At 52.7% G+C, this 20684-nt stretch overlaps 7 protein-coding genes across 7 annotated transcripts; 4 read left to right on the top strand and 3 right to left on the bottom strand.

Moving 5' to 3' along the window:
- The first annotated feature begins 52 nt into the window (after window positions 1-52).
- Window positions 53-2010, top strand: BP01DRAFT_118036 (uncharacterized protein). The gene has a single exon (XM_025570368.1). The coding sequence runs from the start codon at window positions 409-411 to the stop codon at window positions 1972-1974; it is 1566 nt and encodes a 521-aa protein (XP_025434982.1). The 5' UTR covers window positions 53-408; the 3' UTR covers window positions 1975-2010.
- Window positions 2011-3087: 1077 nt separating this feature from the next.
- BP01DRAFT_353317 (putative monooxygenase) lies at window positions 3088-4932 on the top strand. The gene is made up of 3 exons (XM_025574153.1): window positions 3088-3243; window positions 3334-3534; window positions 3611-4932. The coding sequence occupies exons 1-3, from the start codon at window positions 3198-3200 to the stop codon at window positions 4693-4695; spliced, it is 1332 nt and encodes a 443-aa protein (XP_025434981.1). The 5' UTR covers window positions 3088-3197; the 3' UTR covers window positions 4696-4932.
- Window positions 4933-7144: 2212 nt separating this feature from the next.
- BP01DRAFT_362717 (putative C6 transcription factor) lies at window positions 7145-9375 on the top strand (the record flags this gene model as incomplete). The annotated part of the gene is made up of 5 exons (XM_025576234.1): window positions 7145-7513; window positions 7564-7929; window positions 7992-8326; window positions 8381-8731; window positions 8790-9375. 5 exons carry the CDS (start codon window positions 7145-7147, stop codon window positions 9373-9375), a joined length of 2007 nt encoding a protein of 668 aa, XP_025434980.1.
- A 970-nt stretch (window positions 9376-10345) lies between these two features.
- BP01DRAFT_353315 (uncharacterized protein) lies at window positions 10346-15121 on the bottom strand. Its single transcript, XM_025574152.1, has 2 exons — window positions 12110-15121; window positions 10346-12037 (listed from the first exon to the last, which is right to left on the bottom strand). The coding sequence occupies exons 1-2, from the start codon at window positions 14962-14964 to the stop codon at window positions 10732-10734; spliced, it is 4161 nt and encodes a 1386-aa protein (XP_025434979.1). The 5' UTR covers window positions 14965-15121; the 3' UTR covers window positions 10346-10731.
- Window positions 15122-15359: 238 nt separating this feature from the next.
- Window positions 15360-18093, bottom strand: BP01DRAFT_353314 (RNA polymerase-associated protein). The gene is made up of 4 exons (XM_025574151.1): window positions 17486-18093; window positions 16653-17398; window positions 16464-16606; window positions 15360-16413 (listed from the first exon to the last, which is right to left on the bottom strand). Exons 1-4 carry the CDS (start codon window positions 17701-17703, stop codon window positions 15685-15687), a joined length of 1836 nt encoding a protein of 611 aa, XP_025434978.1. The 5' UTR covers window positions 17704-18093; the 3' UTR covers window positions 15360-15684.
- A 172-nt stretch (window positions 18094-18265) lies between these two features.
- Window positions 18266-19261, top strand: BP01DRAFT_353312 (demethoxyubiquinone hydroxylase family protein). Its single transcript, XM_025574150.1, has one exon. The coding sequence runs from the start codon at window positions 18342-18344 to the stop codon at window positions 19095-19097; it is 756 nt and encodes a 251-aa protein (XP_025434977.1). The 5' UTR covers window positions 18266-18341; the 3' UTR covers window positions 19098-19261.
- Window positions 19192-20204, bottom strand: ltpA (tyrosine protein phosphatase LTP1). The gene is made up of 2 exons (XM_025574149.1): window positions 19953-20204; window positions 19192-19879 (listed from the first exon to the last, which is right to left on the bottom strand). The coding sequence occupies exons 1-2, from the start codon at window positions 20020-20022 to the stop codon at window positions 19386-19388; spliced, it is 564 nt and encodes a 187-aa protein (XP_025434976.1). The 5' UTR covers window positions 20023-20204; the 3' UTR covers window positions 19192-19385.
- Window positions 20205-20684: the final 480 nt, after the last annotated feature.

The following is a 20684-nucleotide window of genomic DNA, read 5'->3' as shown; positions in this document are numbered from 1 at the left end:
TTTTTTCTACCACAGCTAATCTGACAAGCAGTTTGTCCGACTCAAGGTTCATTTCAGTTCGATTGACAATCTCCAAATAATGAAGCAAAAAATCCATAGCTGGAATAGTGCGTCAAATTAGCGCCCGGCTATAGATATGCTGCTACCTCACCATTTCATCGTGATTTGCTATAGGCAGAGAACCTTGCAGCCTCTTTCACAAGCCTTGCGGCGAGACAAAAGTTGTCGCCTGAGCGCTGACGCGTCAGACCGACCATCCCCCACTAGGAAGTCCCCAATCAGGTCCTTAGGCGAAAGTTGCCTCCTATTTCTCCGAGGCGGTGCTTTCGATGCATATAACTGATCACTCCACGACCTCGCTCCATCATCCCATCTCGATCGTCATCACTACCATTATCGTTAGACGCCATGGGGGTCTCCCGCTTGCTCGTATCATCCCTTCTATGGGTAGCGAGCACCAGCGCCACCACCGAGTTTTCCCCAAATGCGAATCACATTTTTAACACCATCCACTCGTCTATGCGACAATGGGGCTCTTCTCTCCAGCACAACGGCATGTCCTTCTTCCTGGCGACAGTACCTGCGGGCACTCAGTTTTACCACGGCAACTCCAACCCTGCGCCGGTGAATGGTACGGAATGGCTTGCCTTTGAGCCCGAGCATGCCTTGGCCTTTGCCCGGCCGTTCCGTGGTTCACCTCCTTCTCACGATGACGATAAGCAGGACCAGCGGAAGAAGCGGGCGGAGGCTGAAGAACAAGAATCAGAGGGAGGCTGGTTGCATACTTATATTGCTGCTAAGGACCTTCGCCTGCTGTACGCAGACGGCATGTCGGCGGGTAAGACTGCCAATGGCACGCTCGACGCAGAGGACCGAATTCTTTTCCAAGACAATCTGCCTGGTGAGGGGGCAATGCATGGCGAGCGCGAACGTGCGGTTGAATTCTGTCGCATGGCACGCGAGGATTTCAACGGGCGATTGGATGGGTTGTTGCGGATGGAGGCCGGCTTTGAGATCATTCTATGTGACTTTGCGCGTGATCTGAAGGAGGTTCGTGTCACACAAGTCAAGTCGCACGAAACATCCGGTTCGAAGGATTCAAGCAATGGCAAAGGGAAAGGAAAAGGAGGACCTCCCGGCGGAGGCAACGATTGGATGAAAGCTGTCACGGCTCGGTACGGAGGCATTGGAGGTCATCGAGTTGCGTTAAACTATGAGACTTTTGTGTCAGCCTACACCTACGGACTGGATCTCTTTCACTCCGTGAACGAGACCTTCAAACTTCCTCGACTTATGCACCTTTCTTCCCAGGAGCTGCAGCCTATCCGCGACGATCTGCACCGTCTCATCCTCGACCACGCCGCCAAGGATAATCTGTACGATTGGCAGGCTATCGCCGACATGGTTGTGGAGCGATATGCCCGCGAGATTCGATATCTCGCCTCCGGGGACGTGGCCACGGTGGAGGAACTCCATGCGGAGATCGAGACCATGCTGCGCCCCTTCATCGACTACTCAGATCGTGATGTCGATGCTGAGCGGGACCGCTGCGCTCATCAGTTCATTCCTGGTGAGATTGCAGTCGATAGCGTAGCTGCCACCGCCATACATGCCGTGGCCCGTAGTATTTGTTCGACCATGCTGTCAGCTTGGCAAGAGCCCGAATACCAGGCCGCGGTTGGTCACTTCCGGGAGCTGATGAACTATCTAGCCTGGACGACATGGAAGCAATGCAGCGGTTGTGGTGATCATGAGGTCTGCGTGATTCCCATCTGGCCGACGGGCACGCTCGAGGACTACGAGCACCCGCAATGTCGCGACTACTCGAATCCCGCCAGCCCGGGTCAGGGCTACTGGGGCAATCCTCGCGGTCCCCGGCCCCATGACGAGCCAGAGGAGGCGTCTGGCTGGCTGGAACGATTCTTCTCTTATCTTCAGGTTATGCTTAGAACTCTTCTAGGTATGCATTTTTGAGCAGCGGCGACGGCTCCTTCAACTTCGTCGCTCGGACTGAATGACTGGCTGATTCCTGTTCTCTTCGATTGTTTATGCTTCACTGACCCTCCTATACTCGACTTTCATCAGTGAGATCTTTCGTTCTGTTATTTGTCTGGCCTCTGCTACTTCTTTTTTTTTTTTGTCTTCGATCGGGACTCTGTCACTCCGTCCAGAAGTGAAAAGCAAGATGGAGGAAGACAAAGCTACGGCTCGCATCGTACCACCATGTCTCCTAGCAACGGTCTTACAAAGGGGATTCTGAGCTCTATAGTTTTGTTTGCTTGAGCTTTTACTGCCCAACAATAGTCGGATGCAGGCCCTGGCATTGAAGCTCAGCTGAAGAGCCGATCGGCGGGTTCAAGGAAAAGAGCTCGTGCCGCGCAATCAGAGCCCATCCTCGTACCTACGTTGCCTACAATCAGGCCGGTTGTAAAATTCAAGTACCATCCAGATGAAAGCCACCTCGGGCGGATAGAACAGTTGGACTGCGGAGTCTTGGTAGTCCACAGAGCGAGTCGGTCGACATCATGGGGTCGGGCCTTGCTTTTCAAAGCGCTGATAGCTGATCACTGTGACAGATCAACTGCCGAGATGGACGTGACAAGGCCCTGTAGAGTCGAAATCAACGGTTGGGAAAGATGGGCAATCACTTATGTCACTTCCCCACCTCTCCATTCTCTATACTGGTGTACCAAACTACCTCTTACTATTACCGGCGTATAGATATCATTGTAATACTAATTCCAGCAAGATCGAATCCCTCATTTATTAGTAATCCCTTTGTCTTTCCGTAAAACCGCGTAATTGCGAGGATAATGTCATCCCCGGGAGTGAACTGAATCGCCCCACGGGGGACGCATGCCGATATGTGGGGAAGAATGAACCATTTGCGCGAAGCGGGGGGAAGACGAAACCAGTTACCGGCAGGCGAAGATCGAAAATTCGCCTCCCTCGTGATGCAGAGGTGCAGTCCGAGCTTGTTGGATGGAATGTGGGAAATCGTGGGGAGGAGAGGCGCAACGGCTAAAATCAACTCCGCCATCTCCAGCACGATTGCCGGTGGCCATCCCATATTTAACCCCAGTGTATCCTGTTCTCTCTTGACGCTCTTTTCACTGCTGCTTCAACTCTTCCAAGACCAATCTCTCCTCTCTTCTTTACTGTTCAGAACTCTCCCCTCTTAATTCGCACATTACACCATGGCTCAGTCTCCGCAGGATTTGAAGGTGGCCATTCTGGGCGCAGGTATGCCGCGGTCCCGCTTTTTTTCTTCCAGCCTTATCGATTATGGTTATACATCTTTCAAGGGTTCCCAATGCTAACTCCTGAGACTAGGTATGGGTGGTTTGACCTGCGCTCTGGCCCTCGCTCGTGAGGGTTTCAAGAATATCGACGTGTATGAGACGGCGCATGATTTGGGTTTCGTTGGAGCTGGTATTCAACTGGCCCCCAACATGGCGCGCGTCCTCGACCGCCTGGGAGTCTGGAAGCAGATCGAGGCCGAGGCTGTGAACATTGTTGAGACCAGCGTGCGGGGTAGGTTCTGCTAGGCCTGTTGGGAGCTGAGAAAAATAAGAGATTCGAGCACGGAATGACTAACTCACCGTCGCAGTCGGAGCTACGGATGCGGAATTGGCCCACGTACCGCTAGAATACATCGCCGAGACGTATGGTTACCCGCACATGGTCGGTCACCGTTCGTCCCTCGCCAACGGTTTGTACCAAGGCTGTCTTCGCCACCCCGACGCCATTCGCTTCCACTTCGCTACCACCGCTCAAGATGTCTCCTTTGGCCCCAAGCCCTCTTTCAAGGCCGTTCCTCGTGACGCCAATCAGCAGCCCTACCGCGTGGAAGCTGACGTTCTCCTCGGTGCCGATGGCATCAAGTCCAACACTCGTGTTGCCATGCTCGACCTGCTCGGCATCCAGGCTAGTGTCAAGGACACCAACCAGGCCGCCTACCGTATCATGATTCACAAGGACCAGGTCAAGGACGACCCGGAGCTGCTGGCGCTGATCAGCGGGAACAAGGTCACCCGCTGGATTGGCGAAAAGCGCCACATCATCGCCTATCCGGTCTCCAACAACACCATCTACAACCTGTCGACCACCCAGCCTGACGTCAACTTTGCTGCTGCCACCAACGCTACCTACACCACCCGCGGTGACAAGTCCGTCATGCTGAAGGTCTTTGGCGACTTCTGCCCCATGGTGCAGCGCATGCTCGGCTATGTTCCCGAGGGGGAAGTCTGTGAATGGAAGCTGCGGGTTCACGAGCCTCTACCCACCTGGGTGCACGAGTCGGTCGCCCTCGTCGGTGACTCGTGCCACCCGACCCTTCCTCATCTGGCCCAGGGTGCCGCGCAGGCGATTGAAGACGGGGCTGTCATCGGCATCGTCCTGTCCAAGCTGCCCGATACCACCCCCGCCTCCATCAACAAGGCCCTCAAGGTCTATGAAAAGATCCGCAAGGACCGTGCCTACGCTCTTGTCGAGCTGGCTGCCGCTTCCGGTCGGGCTTTGCACTTGGGTGATGGTGCTGCCAAGGAGGAGCGCGACAAGCAGTTCGCCGCTCTGCGCCAGGGCAAGGGCCCAGTGCCCGACAAGTGGGCCGATGCAGACGTGCAGCGCGAGATCTACGGCGTGGACGTCACCCAGGAAGCCTCAGAGCGCTTCGATGAGCTGTTCGCGGCGTAAGCACACCTCATCCTCATTCTCATTCTTCTGTTTCTTCATGTCTCTTTCTGTGGCCGGGCCGCCATGATTCCAGCATGTTTGTTGTGTATATTTTTCTCTGTACATAGAGCTGATGGGGCTTCAACTTTTGGGATAAAAAGATCAGGTCGTGAAGCGAAACTGGTCTAAGACCTTGTTCATCCTCCTGGATGCGATATTAGCATTGTCGATACAAGCAATTATGATTTATGATTCTTCCATCCGTTCTTGTCTGTAGATGGTATGCCTTATATATAGAGAGCGGGAGGCTATAGCAGTGATCTGCTAACTAATTACCCCGGACGTTTCCCCGCGAGTTCGTCGTACTCAAATACTTAGTCAGATGTCTCAGAAGTAGTTAACGTAGTTAACTAGTCATTTAGCTAATCAACTAACTGACTAGTTAAGTCAACTAACTAGTTAACTATCCCAAGTAGTGAGCTAAGTAAGTAGTTGGCAACTGTTACTTATCTTATTTTGTTCGGGTAGTATGATTAATTATATAAGAAGGAGATTTGTTCCCAAGGCTAGAATGTCTATTGGCACATGGTATAATGCAGATCAGGTGGTTCCTAGTAGTACTATTGGGAGCGACCTTCATATTATTCGGGGACTATCAGTCGTCTGATTTAGCCAGGGGCGGCTCGGTGTTCCTTCTCTCGCTCCAAAATCTTCCTCTCGACTTCTCCGCTCCTCCTCCCCTCCGCCCCCTACTTCGGAAATTTCGCTCATCCCTTCACAGGAACATTTTCCTTTTTTTGTCGATGAGGGAATAGGATGTCCAGATCGACGTGTGGCAGTCATAGAGTACTCAATGACTGCCACGCGTGTTGCAGTCGTGTTCTGCCGTGCGTGACTGTGTTGCCTCCAGTGCTTTACCTCTCTCGCCAGCAACGCCGGACCGCACCACCTCAACTTGCACTGGCATGTGCCACCTTCGGTTGCAGTAAGCCTATTTTCTCAGCAGTACTTTCTGTGGTACTTTCGGGGTCTAATACTGTTCTATTCCGATAGTTCGTGTTAGCAACCATGCTGTTTGTCGGAAAGCACAACCCTTGCGTAACCATTTCCAGCTGTAGCTGAGAAAAGGCTTAGCGACCTGCCCGAAATCACGGTTGTGCTCAGTATTTACAGCGCCAGACTGGTGGATACTACCTAGCCTCCAGATAGACTAAGATCCAAATCAGGCAGGAGCCTCTACAACACCAATTACTACACTGAGCGACTCATTAGCTGGTTTTGGCCGCAGTCCCCTCCTGACGAACAATTTTTCTTGTGGCATATCATTGGGCTTCTGCGGCAGTTGATAGTTCCGGAGTGGCTTCCTGCCAAGACGTCTGACAACCCTCAACAAATTTCGGCAAAAAATGCCGACTGGTCAGAGAGCTTGAATTCTTCCCCGGGGTGATGGGCGAGGTTGGTCGCTGGAGAACAACCTGCGGGCTGAAGCCAGGCTAGGCGCATGGTTTTCCGCGATAGGTCTCGTTCCCTCTGTTCTACTTCAGCATCAATACAATCTGTTGAGGGAATTGGCTGTTGAAAGGGGGAAGGCGAAGCAGGTTGGCTCACTATCCTTGCAGTCCGTAGAGACTACGGATGATTTTCAGCCTCCCTATCGTGCCTCGTTCGCAGGATGGAAGATGATGGTAAATCTTCATACCTGTGCCGACTCAGTCTGGGCCTTACTAACATTTTCTATCTTAGTGGGAGTATTGATTCTGTGGAGACGATCTCAGGGCAACTTGGCAAATTGAGGTACGATCTGGGGAATTCCTAGTGTAGTCGACGGATGCGCTCGTCTTCAAAACAGCCTTTCGCCCACTGGTAAACCTACCGTCATGCTCGATTGCTGAGCTACCAAGGGCAAAGGCTAGGTCTTGTCCTTACCTACAGAGGCGGTGTCTTTCTCTATGGCACTGACGACGCTTTGAAGCAAACCCCGAACTGAATGCGGTCACATCTGCCGACAACGTCATTGTGAGATCTTTTGCCAAGATGATAAATGTTGGGACCCGAGCTGCTGGTCACTGTGTGTGTGTGGTACTTGTGGAGCGAATAGAACGGAAAACTCACCCTATAGCCACCCGCTAATTAGACTCGTTCTTATGTGCAGCAGCTCTTCCAGAACGAAATTCTGGCCCATCGCAGGTTTTTGATTTTTTTCTTTTTTTTTTCCCTCTTTTTTTTTCCTTTTCCCTTTTCTTGCATTTGGGGTGAACGGCATGTCTTGGCATGCATTAATCATCCAGTGTTGCCGCCGATTCTGGATGCCAGGGTGTCGCCATTGTTATCATTCACCCTCTATAATGTTTCGTGGGGGAGATTTTCCCTTTTCTTCTTTTTTGTGATTCCATCTCGTACTACCTCCTCACCCGTTGATCCATTGACCTAGGTTTCTCTCGCCGCTTTCCTTCATGGTTCCGACATTGACATGCAGGCGTCCGCTGAGTCTGGGGGGACCGACAACACTCTAACAGGCGCTGTTCCTGCCACTGCGCAAAAGGGCAAACTGCCTATCCCCCGGCTTGTTACTCCCTCCCCCAAAGCCAATCAGCAGCGCACTGCGCGTGCGTGCGTTGCCTGTCGTGCCAGGAAGACTAAGTGTGACGGTCGGAAGCCCGTGTGTAGGCAATGTAGTCGTCTTGATCTCGACTGTAACTATGCCGGGTCAAAACGTGAACGCCAGCAGCTGGAGCTGAATTCGGTTCGGTCTCGAGTGACCGCATATGAGTCGCTGCTCCGTGAGATTATCTCTGAAAGCAACCGCAGAGATATCAGACCCATTGAAGAAATCATCAGTGTGAGTGGTCTCGCCCACTAGCCTAGAATTTCAGCTGCTCAGACCCGCAGAAACACCTCCAAGGGAATTCCGAAGCATTCTCCACGTTGATGACCGCCCGATCGCTATCAGATCAACATCTGCCTTCGCCGCCCCCGGGGATCTCATTGGCCCGCATGCACCTCGCTCTCGCCTCCAACCGTGCCAGCTCGACTCAACCGTTACAGGATTGTCCCCCTATACAAACCAGCAACATCGGACATTGGACGGACCTGGTCGACAACACCACTGCCAGCCATCTTTTATCTCTCTATTTTATCTGGGACAATCCAACGTGGCACCTCATCGACCAGGAGATGTTTCTGCGCGATCTGGAGCGCGGTCATACGAGGTTTTGCTCCTCTCTTCTGGTCCACGCGCTCTTATTCTTCGGCTGTGTAATCGCTATTCCGGTCCTGTTATGTTTCGCATGGGCAACACCAACTGACCTTGGTGATAGAGTTTCTCTTACCATCTGGCGCGCTTCACAGATCGACAGGAAGAGAAGGTCCTGGGCCAGAAATTATATTCGGCCCTGCAACGTCTTTGGAATCTCGAGAAGGATATCACTTGTTTGCCAACCGCACAGTCAAGTATTATGATTGGCTTATTGTGTTGTACATTTGGGCTTGACCGCATGGGCACACGATACATCATGCATGGTGCTACGTTGAGCCGTCGGCTTGGACTGCATCACGAGCATCCTTCGTTCTTTCGGAGCGATGGCGATGAGGAAGCCGAGTCGGCTTCCAGGTGTCACAAACTAGTCGCATGGGCCGTGTTTGACGTTCAAGCGTAAGTAAGACTCTGCTCCACCTGATCCCCTCTACGCATGCTAATGTAGCACAGGTTGGCCGCGCAGGTGTACCGAAAGGAATCAGCCTGGAAGGAGCCACCGTCCGTCAGTTTCTCGCAAACTGAAGCTGCAGCTCTCGACGAGGGGGATGAATGGAGTCCATACCCTTTCCTTACCCCGATCTTTAGACCCTGTGTGCACACGGCTGCGAGGGCCCGAGGTGGTTTGGTGATCATTGTCAATGAGATTGCCGCGTTTGCGCTAAAGTTTCCAGACTCTTCACTGGATCACAACGATTGGGCGTATGGCTCTCAGCTCTATAGGAAGCTTCTAAACTGGCGGGCCAGTTTACCTTCTATCATTACACCTGATGAGAATACATCGCCACACATCCTCATCTTACAGTAAGCATGGTGTGTTCCTGCTGTCCATCTTGACTCATTACTTACTTGTTACGGACAGTATGTATTATCAAGCGACGATTGTTTCCCTGTGCGAGATCTTTAATCTATACTCTAATTCAACAACTCTTCCATCCAGTGCCGACTTTGACACCCAGGGTGTTAAGTTGCAAGCCATGGGTGCCATCGGCTCCCTCATCCTTTTGTTTCAAACATGCCATGGGTTCAAGTCGTTGCCGATTGTCATGCTTCACTACTTCTGTGCGGCCGGGGTACATTCCATTTCTCAATTGCGCCCCCAGGACCCTAAATGGAGTCTTGTTCTAGAAAGTTGCGTGGTTGGTCTCTGGCACATGAGCCTCGGCTGGGGTCGGCTGTGCACTGCGTTCCTCCGGACTATAGAGTTGGTCCTCAAGGCCACGAAACCTGAGCCATACCTTGTCTCACCCAAGGTTAAGGCTGTTATGCAACAGCTAAACACCAATCGTTGGACCGCGACAGACGTGAAGTCTCTGTCGGCCGACTATGTCGTGTATCATGTTCCAAATTCTCAGGAAGAGTGCACTGCTGCGGGGTCTCGGCACATGGCTCACGGGCTGCAGAATCTGATACATGCTATGGATGAGCACTCACTCGATGATGGTTGATGGAATTGACACACCTACCGTGAAGAGGACCATCTCCTGCAGAAGTTTGTGCCATGGAGAGAAATCTTCGTGCGGACACTTCTCGCATCTACGGTGTTGGCACTGTCGTAAACATCACCTTCGATGCATTTATCTGGACACATCTGGATCTGTGATTAACAACATCAGTAACATCTCTGGTGTTTTAATATTCATTGCAGGCTCATGAGTGCCAATCATAAGAAGTATTATTCCACTCACATACGCCTCGAATAATGTCGTAAGACCTCGTTAGACCCGCTCATGCAGCGTTGGCGTTGGCGAGCATGTCTGATTCGGTCTTCTGAATCGACTTGTGCTAAGGTTGGTATCCGTTCGGAGGGTTTATAGCGATAGCGCAGCCTCTATGAACTGTTCTCAAAATTCGCCCGTCAAGTGATTTGCGAGCAGGCTAGTTTATGCCAAGCAAGAAGCCCTGCTGTCTCGAGCACATGCGGCATTTGTACATTTTCAAGTGTCAGGAAAGTGTTCTGGTGCACCAGATTTGTGGACTATGCCGTCAATGCCCGATCGTCGTCATGAGTAATTGCGACTAAGCCTCTTTGTGTTTCCGGAAGGACCAAAACCTCTGATTAGGATTATGTGCCTTTATGATGGTGCCTATAACAACCCCGCCCCCACCGGCTACTGTATTCTATTTCTCTTGCTGCATTGAGTCAGGAATTCCGTTCTGGCGATTCCCTGGACATACCATATTCGGGCTCCAATCTTGATTCACCAGTGTAATTTAAGGAGACTCTGCTGTATCATTCCCGTGAGAATCAAACCAATAAAAACAAATGAAACCAGAAATGTTGCTGCTGTCGAGCACACATATGACGAGAATTGCGTTAAGCCCAACGAACAGTCTATGCTATTCCGGGAGCAAGGCGCCCATGATACATAATGGAGGGAATTCAATGTAGACCTGAAGAATCTAAAAACGGGTTCCCTGAGCATTGAGGAGGATGAGGAACTACTATATCTATATATGTGATGTATTTGAACAGCTGAACTCCAACCGAGTCTTGGGCATCAGCCCCGCCCAAGGTCTTCCTATCCTTTAACTCCGAATGCACAAAACCATAAATGCATGCTGGAAAGCGCAGGCATCACTAATAACGGAACGAAACAACAGTTCAAGGAAGAAGCAGTAGCAAACAAGGTATCATAAACAGATGCAAATGTCGCCCACGCCTTTCTGACCACCCACCCAAACCAACCAGGGACTTTGCTTCAGCTCATTTTCCATCTCCGGCACAACTTTCTTTCCCTTCAACGCGAAGTCCTCTCATATTTTGCCCCCTCCCCCCAACCCAAAAAAAAGGGGGCAAGCTCTTACTCCCACTGGCCCTTGCCTCCCAACGCTCCCAATCGATTCGCCGCATGCTTGTTCAGCAACGCCGCGACGTGTTTTGACCCGCTGCTTCCGCCCCGCTGCATGCGGAGCTGCTTCTCGCGCTCTCGCTCCCGGGCGGCCGTGTAGTAGTTCACCGCTGCGCCGCCCTTCTTCATGCCCACCGGGTTCGCATTCGTCGTTGATGATTTATGCGTTGCTCCGCCGTGACCGGAATTGACGGAGGCCATGCTGCTCCTTCGACTGCTGCTTCCTCCAGAGGAACTTGACGACGAAGAAGAAGAAGCTGTGGTGCTCCGGCGGATCAACGGTGGGGGTCTGTGAAATCCGAACCCGAGCCCGCCATCTTGGTCACGGGCGGCAGCGTCCGCGGCGAAGGCGAGTTTGCCTCCGCCGGCGGCAGCGGAGGTTGTGGCGGTGTTGGAGGCGGAGTTGCTGGATGCTTGGCGGAGGAGGGCTAGACGGTCGACGACGGGCCCGCGGGTGCGGCGCGGGTGGTGCGTCAGAAGGTTCTTGGGCGGTGGTGGAGGTTTCCTTGCCCCGGGGGTGTCGTCCGAGGGAGTAGGTCCGGCGAGTTCGTCGTCGGACGAGGAATCGAACTCGGCGGGATCGAGGTCCATTAGCTGCGGGTCTTGTGGTTGATCATCGTCATGCTCGTGGTCGTGGTCCAGAGAGGCGTCCTCGTGGAAGGAGTCATATTCATGCGTTTCGGTGAGGAAGGAAAGCGTCTCGCGAATCTCGGCCAGGGTGGCGGGTTTCTTGGACATGGCAGACGCGGGCTTGCGGCGGAGGTGCGGAGGGGGGCGGTTGTAGGTCGATTCCGTGGTCGGTTTGAGGGGCCGTTTTCTCTTGTTGTTCGTGGCGTCGTTGTTGGGGATCGCATTGTTGTTCTGAGTCTCCGCGTTGTCGGGTTGCGTGTTATTGTTGTTGTTGTTGTTGTTGTTGCTGTCCTGTTGGCTCTCGTCCTCCTGCTCCTCCGCATCTCCCGAGAAGTCGAAGCCGATGTCATCGTCGTCATCGTCGTCGCGATCTTCCACGGCACGGAAGAAAGCTGCTTTCTTGGGATTTTCGGCAATCTCGCCTATTTTCTCATCCGCGAGGAGGGCCTTGCGCATCCGTGCGAATTCGCGTTGCTTCTCTCGCCGGCGCGCGAGGAGCTCGTCGTCGGAGTCGTCTAGGTCGAACTCGTCGTTGGCGTTGGCGCCGCGACGTCGACGGAGAGCTCCAGTCGTAATATCTTTCAAAAGCTTGGCGACTTGCTTTTCGTCATTCGTGCGTTGGTGTTGCCTAAGTTATTCGGTGGTTAGTTGAATGAGGAATTGTTTCAAGGGGTTGTTGTAGATGGCACAAAGAACTTACGCATTCAATGCGGCAAGTTGCTTCTCGTCAACCGTCTCTCCGCTTTGGTCGTTGATCATCGCTCTATCGTAGGCATTCTCCTCATCATCGTCGTCCTCGTCGCTCCCACCGCCCAGTCCGGCATATTCATCGTCCGACTCCTCGGCTGCTTCCTCTACCACGTCCTTAGCTTTGCTCTTGCTCTTGTCAAACGGGACAGCAGGTTTCTTTTTCTTGTTGGGAGCCTTCATCACGTTGAAGGCGTTGGCATTGATTTCAAAATCTCCTTCACCCTCCTCCTGTTCTTCGATCATGGAAAGATCAGCTGCTCGTCCGCCACGCTTCAAATGGCGAATGCTTCTTGTTGGAATTGGGGACTTGTGTTGGTCCACGATGACAGTTTCGACGGTTGATTGCGGGGTGCCGAGGAATCGTTTCGACGGATCAAATGGTGATAGGATGAATCCCTCGTCCTGCGTGGGATCCGGAATTTGAGAAAAGCCAGATATCGAGTGTGGGGCTGGGGACTCGGACACACGCGCAGTGGATGGTGCATACGAAGCTAATATATCATGGGGCTCAGCCTTGGGTACCTGGCTGTCCTTGATGATGACATGGGAATCGTATGCACCAAGACCAGGCTCGGGCAGGGTATTGGGAAGTGTAGCAGCCGGCACTTGTTCGCTGGGTTGTGGACTCCCCGCAATAGTGCCCGCAAATGCTTGCGTCAGGCTCATCAGGTCGTTGGAGCTCTGCGCAGGGAGATGAGGTCGGTCGACAGACCGGCTTCCTGGAGTAGTGGCAGCGACCATGAGCTTTGCTGGGGTAATCGGCTCTTGCTCCTCTTCCTCATCCTCATCATCGCTAATAACTCGGGTCGGTCGTTTCCGTCTTTGGGTCGGCATCTCTGCCTCCTCAGACAACATGACTTCGGACTTATCGTCTTCGGATTCATCCCCTTCGTCGGCTTCAGAGTCGATCAGTTCATTGCCATCTCCTTGTGCGTCTGCCATTTCTTCATCATCTATTTCGCCGTTATCCTCATCCTCTGAGCCGGAGTATTCGAAGTCCTCGTCCTCCTCCTCGTCATATTCGCCGTTTTGCTTAGCAGCCTTCCGCTCTTGCTTCGCAATGGCATCGGCCTCCATACGTGCCTTTTCAACCAAATTCTCCAGTTCATCTTCCATGGCAGCACGCTCCTCGGCTGTTTCAATATGAATACCTTTGGCTCGGAGTTCTTCAATCCTTTCTTGTCTTTCCTTGGCAGCTTGTTGTCTCGCCTTCGAAAGCAATGTGGCAGAGAGCTCGGCGCCGTTCATGCTCTTAGACTTGCGACTGGGAGAGGTCAAATGCGCGAGAGCCTTCAACTTAATCATTGAAGCAGACTCCTGAAGTTTTTTGGCGGGAAGGTTCTCGAAAGCGGCGATACGTCGGCACTTGGCAGGCGATGTGATGATCTCCAATTCACTGTCCGAATCGTCTTTCTGATGGCGTGCAACTTCTTCTCGTGAGAGCCTGACACGAACGGCAGGCAGAGTCAGCGCGCCCTTTACCTTCTTAACCTGCATAGCATCTGCTTTGTGAGCTATCGGCGTGACTCCCATCCGAGCAACTACTGGCTCCTGCGGTTGCGGAGGCGGGTTAGCGAGGATTTCTTCGAGAGTGGGAAATTTCGGTTCAGCCGCATCATCAGCTAGGGCTCTTTCTGCAGGTGACACTTTGTCTGCAGGCTCCAATACAGGCGACGTGCGGGGTGTCTCTCTTTCCTTCTGTGCCTCAATGTCTGACGAATTCTGCGATCCGGCCGTGCTGGACGAGTTTTCGCCAGCTGAGGGAACAGCTATATCATGGCTTCCAGCCGGTTGTCCGAAGTTGAATCGCGCGAAGAAGCTCTCTTTTGTGATCTTCTTCTTAGTCTGTGCTTGATGTGCCAGCTGCATGTTGCGACTCATGCGCTGAGTCTCGCGGTTCATCTCTTCTAGTGCCTTTTTGCTCGCCTTTCGCGCCGCAGGCCGGGGCTGTTGCTTTTGTCTAGGCTTTGTGCCCGAAGCACCGTCACCATCGCCGTCACTTGCAGACATCATAATTTCTGTATCAGATTGTTCCTGCCGACTCGCTAGCCGCGCTTCTGCTCGCCTCTCTGCCTCGGCATTTTCCTTCTCCTCGCGCTCCCTACGTTTCTGCGCCACGAGAGCCAAGAATCGAGCATTGGCTTTCGGTTGTGGTGCATCGTCGTCGGTCCCTGCTAGCTCGTTGTTGTCGTCGTCGTCGTCGTCGTTTCCCCGCACCTTGACGGGAGATGACACGAAAAGTGGAGAGTACGCGCGTGTGGGTGGCCCATTGTTGTTGTCCTCACCTTCATCCTCACTAAGCCCAGGGTCGGGTAGCATATTTGTGATAGCTCTCCGTCTCGGTCCAGCCGTCGGAAGATCATCGTCGTCATCGTCCTCGTCCTCTTCGTCACTCTTGAAAGTCTTCTGTTTTCGCTCTTCTTCCACCCGCAAACTTTTCGCGACCCGCTCAAAAGCCGTAAGTTCTGAGTCCCCGCCCTGCAATCGAGCAGCCATCCTCCCCTTTGGCCTCACAATATCCTCATCATCATCCTCGTCGAGGTCATCGGCATCAACCATCTGTTGCGATCTGGTCGGTTCAACGAACGAGGAGATCGTGCTCTTCTTGAGCGCGTCGCTGAGCTTCTTCGTGGAGCGATCGAGTCCTAAACTCTGATTCGGCGGGGCATTGTCGTCGTTGGCGCTATCCTCGGAGTCGCTATCGAAAGCGGCCATCATGGCTTTAATCTTGCGTCCGGGCGTCATGAGCATCTCGGTATCCGGAGACGCGGAGCGCGTCGTGCGCGGTGTGGAGGGTGCGGACATTATGGCAGGTGTGTATGTGTATATTACTTGGTAAGGGAGGGTAGGATGGGATTTATTCGAAATCAAGGAAAAGAGCAACCATGTCGGGCCTCGATTGGATTCGTTCAGGTATGGATTTAGGTGGTGTATATTGGCGACAACTTCATGTGAGGAAGAGTGGTAAATTGATTGATAAATCAAGGGCGGAGATTGAAGATGCGGGAAAATGACGCGCCGCGCGCACGCGTCGGGGCTGGCAGCGGCCGACTGTTATCGCACGTGATGGTGATTTAATGTCGCCTAGTTATCCCTTTCATTCTTGATGTACTCCGTAGTTACCGTACGGAGTACCATAGTGCAATTCGATCTGGAGATGGCCTACATCCGAAATAATAGATAGCCTGTCTTGAGCATACGTGGTTCTTTAGTTGCATGAGGTTTTAATAATACAGAGCGGCGCCCTTGGTCTCTCTCGCCATGACGCCAATGAACACCAATCAATCCCCTTGTTAAGACGAAAAGGAGCGAGAGAAAAAAGCAAAGAGAATAAATTTACAAATCAAATGAGATCCGACGCTGTAGCAAATGCTTTCGAATGCACTCAAATCCCAGATCATGTCCCGCATTTCTCCTTCCGGTATACTGTAGCAATCATTGATTTGGTGGAAGCTGTGATCGAGCAAGCTTCAGATGGTAAGAGTTATTTGATGTTGGCCGTGGTAACGCTGAAACAGAAAGTGACTAGATCTCGATATCCAATTCTATATCCAAAGCTGCGATGTTCTCGTCATCCATGTTACGATGACGAATGGCACCGCTCTTGACAGGTTTCTTCTGGTTACCGCCAAAGGTGGTGCTCGGAGTGGGCGTGCTGGCCTTGGACGGCGTGCCCGAAGCGGAATTATCCTGGCTGGCGCTTTCTCCAGGCTTGGGCGATGAGACGTTGTTTCCATTGACGTCGTAATGCGTTTTAGCATGGGTGCGAACGCGCATGAATGGGTTGATGGTGGCTTCGCCGCGGGCCACCGCTACGGCGGCCTTGCGGCTTGCTTTCCGCTCTTCAAGCTGGGCACGGCGGACGTTCTCGTAGTTGAGCTTCTGGTTGCGCAGGTTCAATTCCGCGAGACGCTCATGCTCTGAGGGCTTGTCTGATCGGGGCTTAGAGAGGCTGGTGCCATGGGCGACCTTGGGGGCAGCCATGCTATTCAGTTCGTTCTGCAACCTCTCAACCTCGGCTTCATCACCGGCTGCTTTGGCGAGCTTGAGTTGTTTCTCCACATCGACACGTTTGAAGAATTGCGACTTGGTATCCAAAGATCCCTGTTTGCGCAGCTTTTCGTTCAGCTCCTCATTCGTGAACTTGTGGTTTAGTAAGCGATTGATATCAGCGACTTTGCTGGCAACCTGCGATTTCGTGGCCATCTTGCAGTCTTCGATCGCCATAGTTTGACGGTAGCGATTGAACTCAGCCTTGGAAGCGTTAATCGGTTGCCCAGGAATTCGGTAGCAAGGGTACAAACCTCTGTGAACGGGGAGTCTGAGCAAGCGATGAAGGGAAAGCTTTTCTCAGCCTTCCCGTGCGCTAGCACAGCATACTGATTTGTGGCGAACGACCGGCCGTTTGGTCCCTCCATTGCATACATGGGCCCTTCCTCAACGATTTCTACCATCGTCAGCAATGCGACTGGGCTAATTGCAGGATTCCTTACTCTTGATCAAGCATAGGCGGTATTGGTTAAGACCAGTATCGCGATTGGGGCCGACATTGACACGAGCATAACACCCAGAAATAGCCTCCTCGAAACCAGGATAGAAGCAGACCTGCGCGAAATTACTCCGACCGACGCGCGTACGCTGAATATCACGGAGTTCGGCCGGCGGATCGTCCTTAGGGGGAGAGGGGGAGCGTTCCCGGTCGTCCCATTCAACCTCACTCTCGCCTTCTGCATCTTCATCTGAGAGTCTGTCGTCTCGTGTGCGGGCCTTTTGATCCTTGGCTGCAGGATCCCGACGGCGAAGTTCGTCGCGTTTGCCCTTCTGCTCGCGCTGCCGCTTATAGGCTTCGATCGCCTCTGAAGTCTCTCCAACCTTGCGGCCACCTAGTGTAGTCTTCTGTCGTGAACTCTTGCGGTGGCCCTCATCCAGATTTGCTACGCTAGCCTTGCGCTTGTTCTTCTTGGCCTTGCGAGCTTCCTCCCTCTCTCGAGACGCCAGAAGACGGCGAAGGGCAAGGTCCTGGTTGTGACGATCAACCTCCTGCGCTCTTTCTGACAAAATTTGTTCACGCTGAATTTCAGGCATCGCCATGATCTCCTCCTTGTCCTTCGCCGAGTAATAAAGCTTCTCATAGGGGAACATCGGACCGTCGTCTTCTCCTATATCGGCAGAGCCTTCCGAATCGGACGCCGAATCCGATTCCGACATACTTGCGGAGTCGAGTGATTCGGCCGCAGAGCTGACCAAGATCAAGTGTTAGCAAGCGGCCCTCATTGTTGGCTGAGAAATTTCAACGTGGATCTCAGAGTCGGCTGGTTTCACTTACAGCTCACCATCCTCTGCATCGTGATGACGAGACTTCTGGCCTCGACGCACAGGTTTGGCGGTACCTCTGCGATCCATCGTGAATGATGCTGCCGGGGATTGTGGTGGTGAAGAGGAACGAACAGGAGAGGCGGCCTTTTCTCTGGTCGGCGGGGATGACTCCTCGTCGGAGGAATCACCCGCCAAGGCCAGCAACTCCGCATCGAGAGCATCCGCCATAGTGAAGCAAGAGTACAGTGGAGTTGGCTCAAAGCGTGCGGAGAACCGGGTTGTGAGAGCCTTGGAAAAGTAGCGCCGGCCCCTAGATGCGAAACAAAGGAGCCCAACAAGGTTCGTTGTTTATCAAAGGTGCGCGCAGAGTAGTATATAGCCGTAAGCTGACAGTTGCTGGGCGATTGAAGAGTCTTTATGTGGCCACAACGGGAGGTTGACTTGGGACGAAACTGCGCTATATAAGAGCGGATTGCGCTGTGAGAAAATGTAGGCAAGACAGTTCCGAGCGAGAAAATTATATAATACCGAGTGCGCGGCGATAATAGACGATAAAATTAGGTTGAGCGTGCGACGGAAGGACAATGAACTAGAAGTCAGTTGAGCATTCAGTACCGGGGAGGTGAAAAGGAAGCGCCTGGCGAAGTTCATGAGCCTCGCTCATGACGTTCCGCTCCAGGGTTGGCGTGCCAAGGCGGTAAGCGCGCGGCTGCGGCTTCGCTCGATCGATTCGGTTGGGCCACTTCGGAAAGCATGGCAGCATCGTGAGGAAGTGAGTGATCGTCCCTTACAATTTTTAAACTGTGTATTGTCGCGACAGAGACTGCTTTTATTTTGTCCCTCCAGCGGGCTCCGAGAGTTTCACAATGCTGGCGAGAACTTGCTTTGCCGCATCCTTCCGACCGACGGCGGCCACCCCAGTCGTGCTCGACTTTCTCGCCCCCTCCACGCTGCAGAGCTGTCGTCTGTACAACTCCACAGCTACCAATCAGTCCGCTGCATCCGCTGCAAGCTCGGCACAAAGATCATCTGGCTCAAAACCAAGATATGCTCTCAATGCGAATCAACGCGAATTCCTTGATAGCGCCCTCCGAGTCAATCAGGCGGGCGAGCTTGCGGCAACTCTGATCTACGCGGCGCAAACGCCACAAGTCGTGCGCTCACATCCTCATTTACGACCCTTGATGAAGCACATGTATGACCAGGAAGTCGGTCATTTCAACACATTCAACCATCTTATCGCGAAGCATCGCGTACGACCGACGGCGATGTACCCAGTATGGTACGCGGCAGCGACGTTTCTAGGCTGGTCAACCGGAGTAATGGGGCGTGAGGCGGCGATGGCGTGTACCGAAGCTGTAGAAACTGAGATTGGATCCCACTATAACGATCAAGTGCGGGAGATTCTTTCATGGAAGGCAGAGGCGGAAAGGCGGGGTGAGGAGCTGGACCCTGAACTGGAGGAAATGCTTGCAAATTTCCGGCGCATCCGCGACGAGGAATTAGAGCACCTGGATCACGCCGTTGAAAATGATGCCAAAGAGGCCAAGCCTTATGATCCCTTGGTCAACTTCATCCGTTATGGTTGCAAGGCCGCCATCAAGATCAGCGAAAAGGTATAAACGGAATCATAAGGACCTTTGAAGTTTCACGATACACGACGTGTAAAGCAGCTAAGGGTAGTTGCGGCGCACCAGTACCATCATGTGGATTAGGTTCATCTTCTATACTGTACTATATTTATCCACCCATGTGTAGTCGATCAACCGCATCGACATTCGCTCCAATCTATCCCGCTCAAAGCAAAAGTAGTCTATGGTAATACTAACTCACAAGTTGATAAAAAAGCCGGTGCTCTGTAGCCTCAATGTGACGGGCCTTGTGAACTTCATGCATCTCATTACCCATCTCTAGTTCTCCGACTCGGATCCTTGGTTCTTCTCAAGGTAATCAATGAAGTTCTGCGAGAACCGAGTTACTTGCTCATACACCTCTTTAAAACCATTGACACCACCATAGTAAGGGTCCTGAACCACCTCGCCTCCTCCGATCCGCTCGTGCAAGGCTCCGCCCGGTCCGAAATCACCGAACAAGCGAACCTCCGCGACCTTGGCGCCAGACTTTTTTGCCGACGCCAGAACCGACTCGCGGGTCTCTTGAAGGTCGCGGAGGTTGTATTTGTCCATCGCCATGAGGTAATCGAATGTCAAGAAGTCCTCCTTGGTGACCTTGCGTGCGGCGTGCACGTATCTTGTGATCCCGTGGCTTCGGAGTGTAGTCATGGTCCGATGGTCTGGGGACTCACCGGCATGGTAAGCACCAGTACCAGCCGAATCTATCCTGTCAATCAAGGGATGAGAGGCAGCCACGTGTCGGAAGACTCCTTCAGCCATGGGAGAGCGGCCTTGGGGAAGTTGTTAGACAGAGAACTCTGAAGCCGCGCCAATGCGGGGAGATGGGGTAGATCCTAGCCGTACAGATATTGCCTAGGCAAACGAAAAGGACATTGACTTGCCGTCCAGCGGGCGCGGTCTTCGTAGCAGACATGATGAGGTATGAATATGGATTTTATAGACTGAGATAGGCTCAGGAAACGCGAGATGTGGATTGTTGAAAGAATGATTGGTTCCAATTGTGGCTGATGGCCAGCGGGGATGCGGCGGGCGCAAATTCTTATCGATAGTGTACGGATGCCTGAGGCGCAAGGCATTACTACAGCGTCATTTGGCTGTGCCTGACTCCCAGTGGTCGCCACATGGTTGGTACCTTTATGAAAGGCTACAGGAGGGCTGTTTGAGTTTGCTCATCGAGTAAATTTGCAACGTGCGGCAGCGAGGGGTTTGACGTGCGCTGACACTACAGCACGCTGTCAGGGATAATCATGTTGACATGGCGAAGTCGGTGTCTTATCCACAATGTTTGTTGACTTTGCAACGAACTTCTTGACAGGCTCCGTGACTGGCTAGAATTAACGTACCCCTCTACCCCGGACAGAAGCACGCTGCGAGCACAAAAGTAAGCTGTGCCAGCTGGAAGAAAACCCGCTCTTAAGCTGCGTGTATCCAGTTGCGGGCCAGCAGCATGGATCCTTTGAAATGGTTCCGACGTTTATACGAATTCCTATAAGCCAGCTTTCACGAATAGGAACAAAGATAAAGTGAGACACGAGAATGAACTATGACGTCGCTAGTCGGGGAGCTGCATCTGAT

The sequence above is a fragment of the Aspergillus saccharolyticus genome (genome assembly GCF_003184585.1).
Source record: "Aspergillus saccharolyticus JOP 1030-1 unplaced genomic scaffold BP01scaffold_3, whole genome shotgun sequence".
Taxonomy (NCBI): domain Eukaryota; kingdom Fungi; phylum Ascomycota; class Eurotiomycetes; order Eurotiales; family Aspergillaceae; genus Aspergillus; species Aspergillus saccharolyticus.
This window is presented reverse-complemented; position numbering and strand designations above follow the sequence as displayed.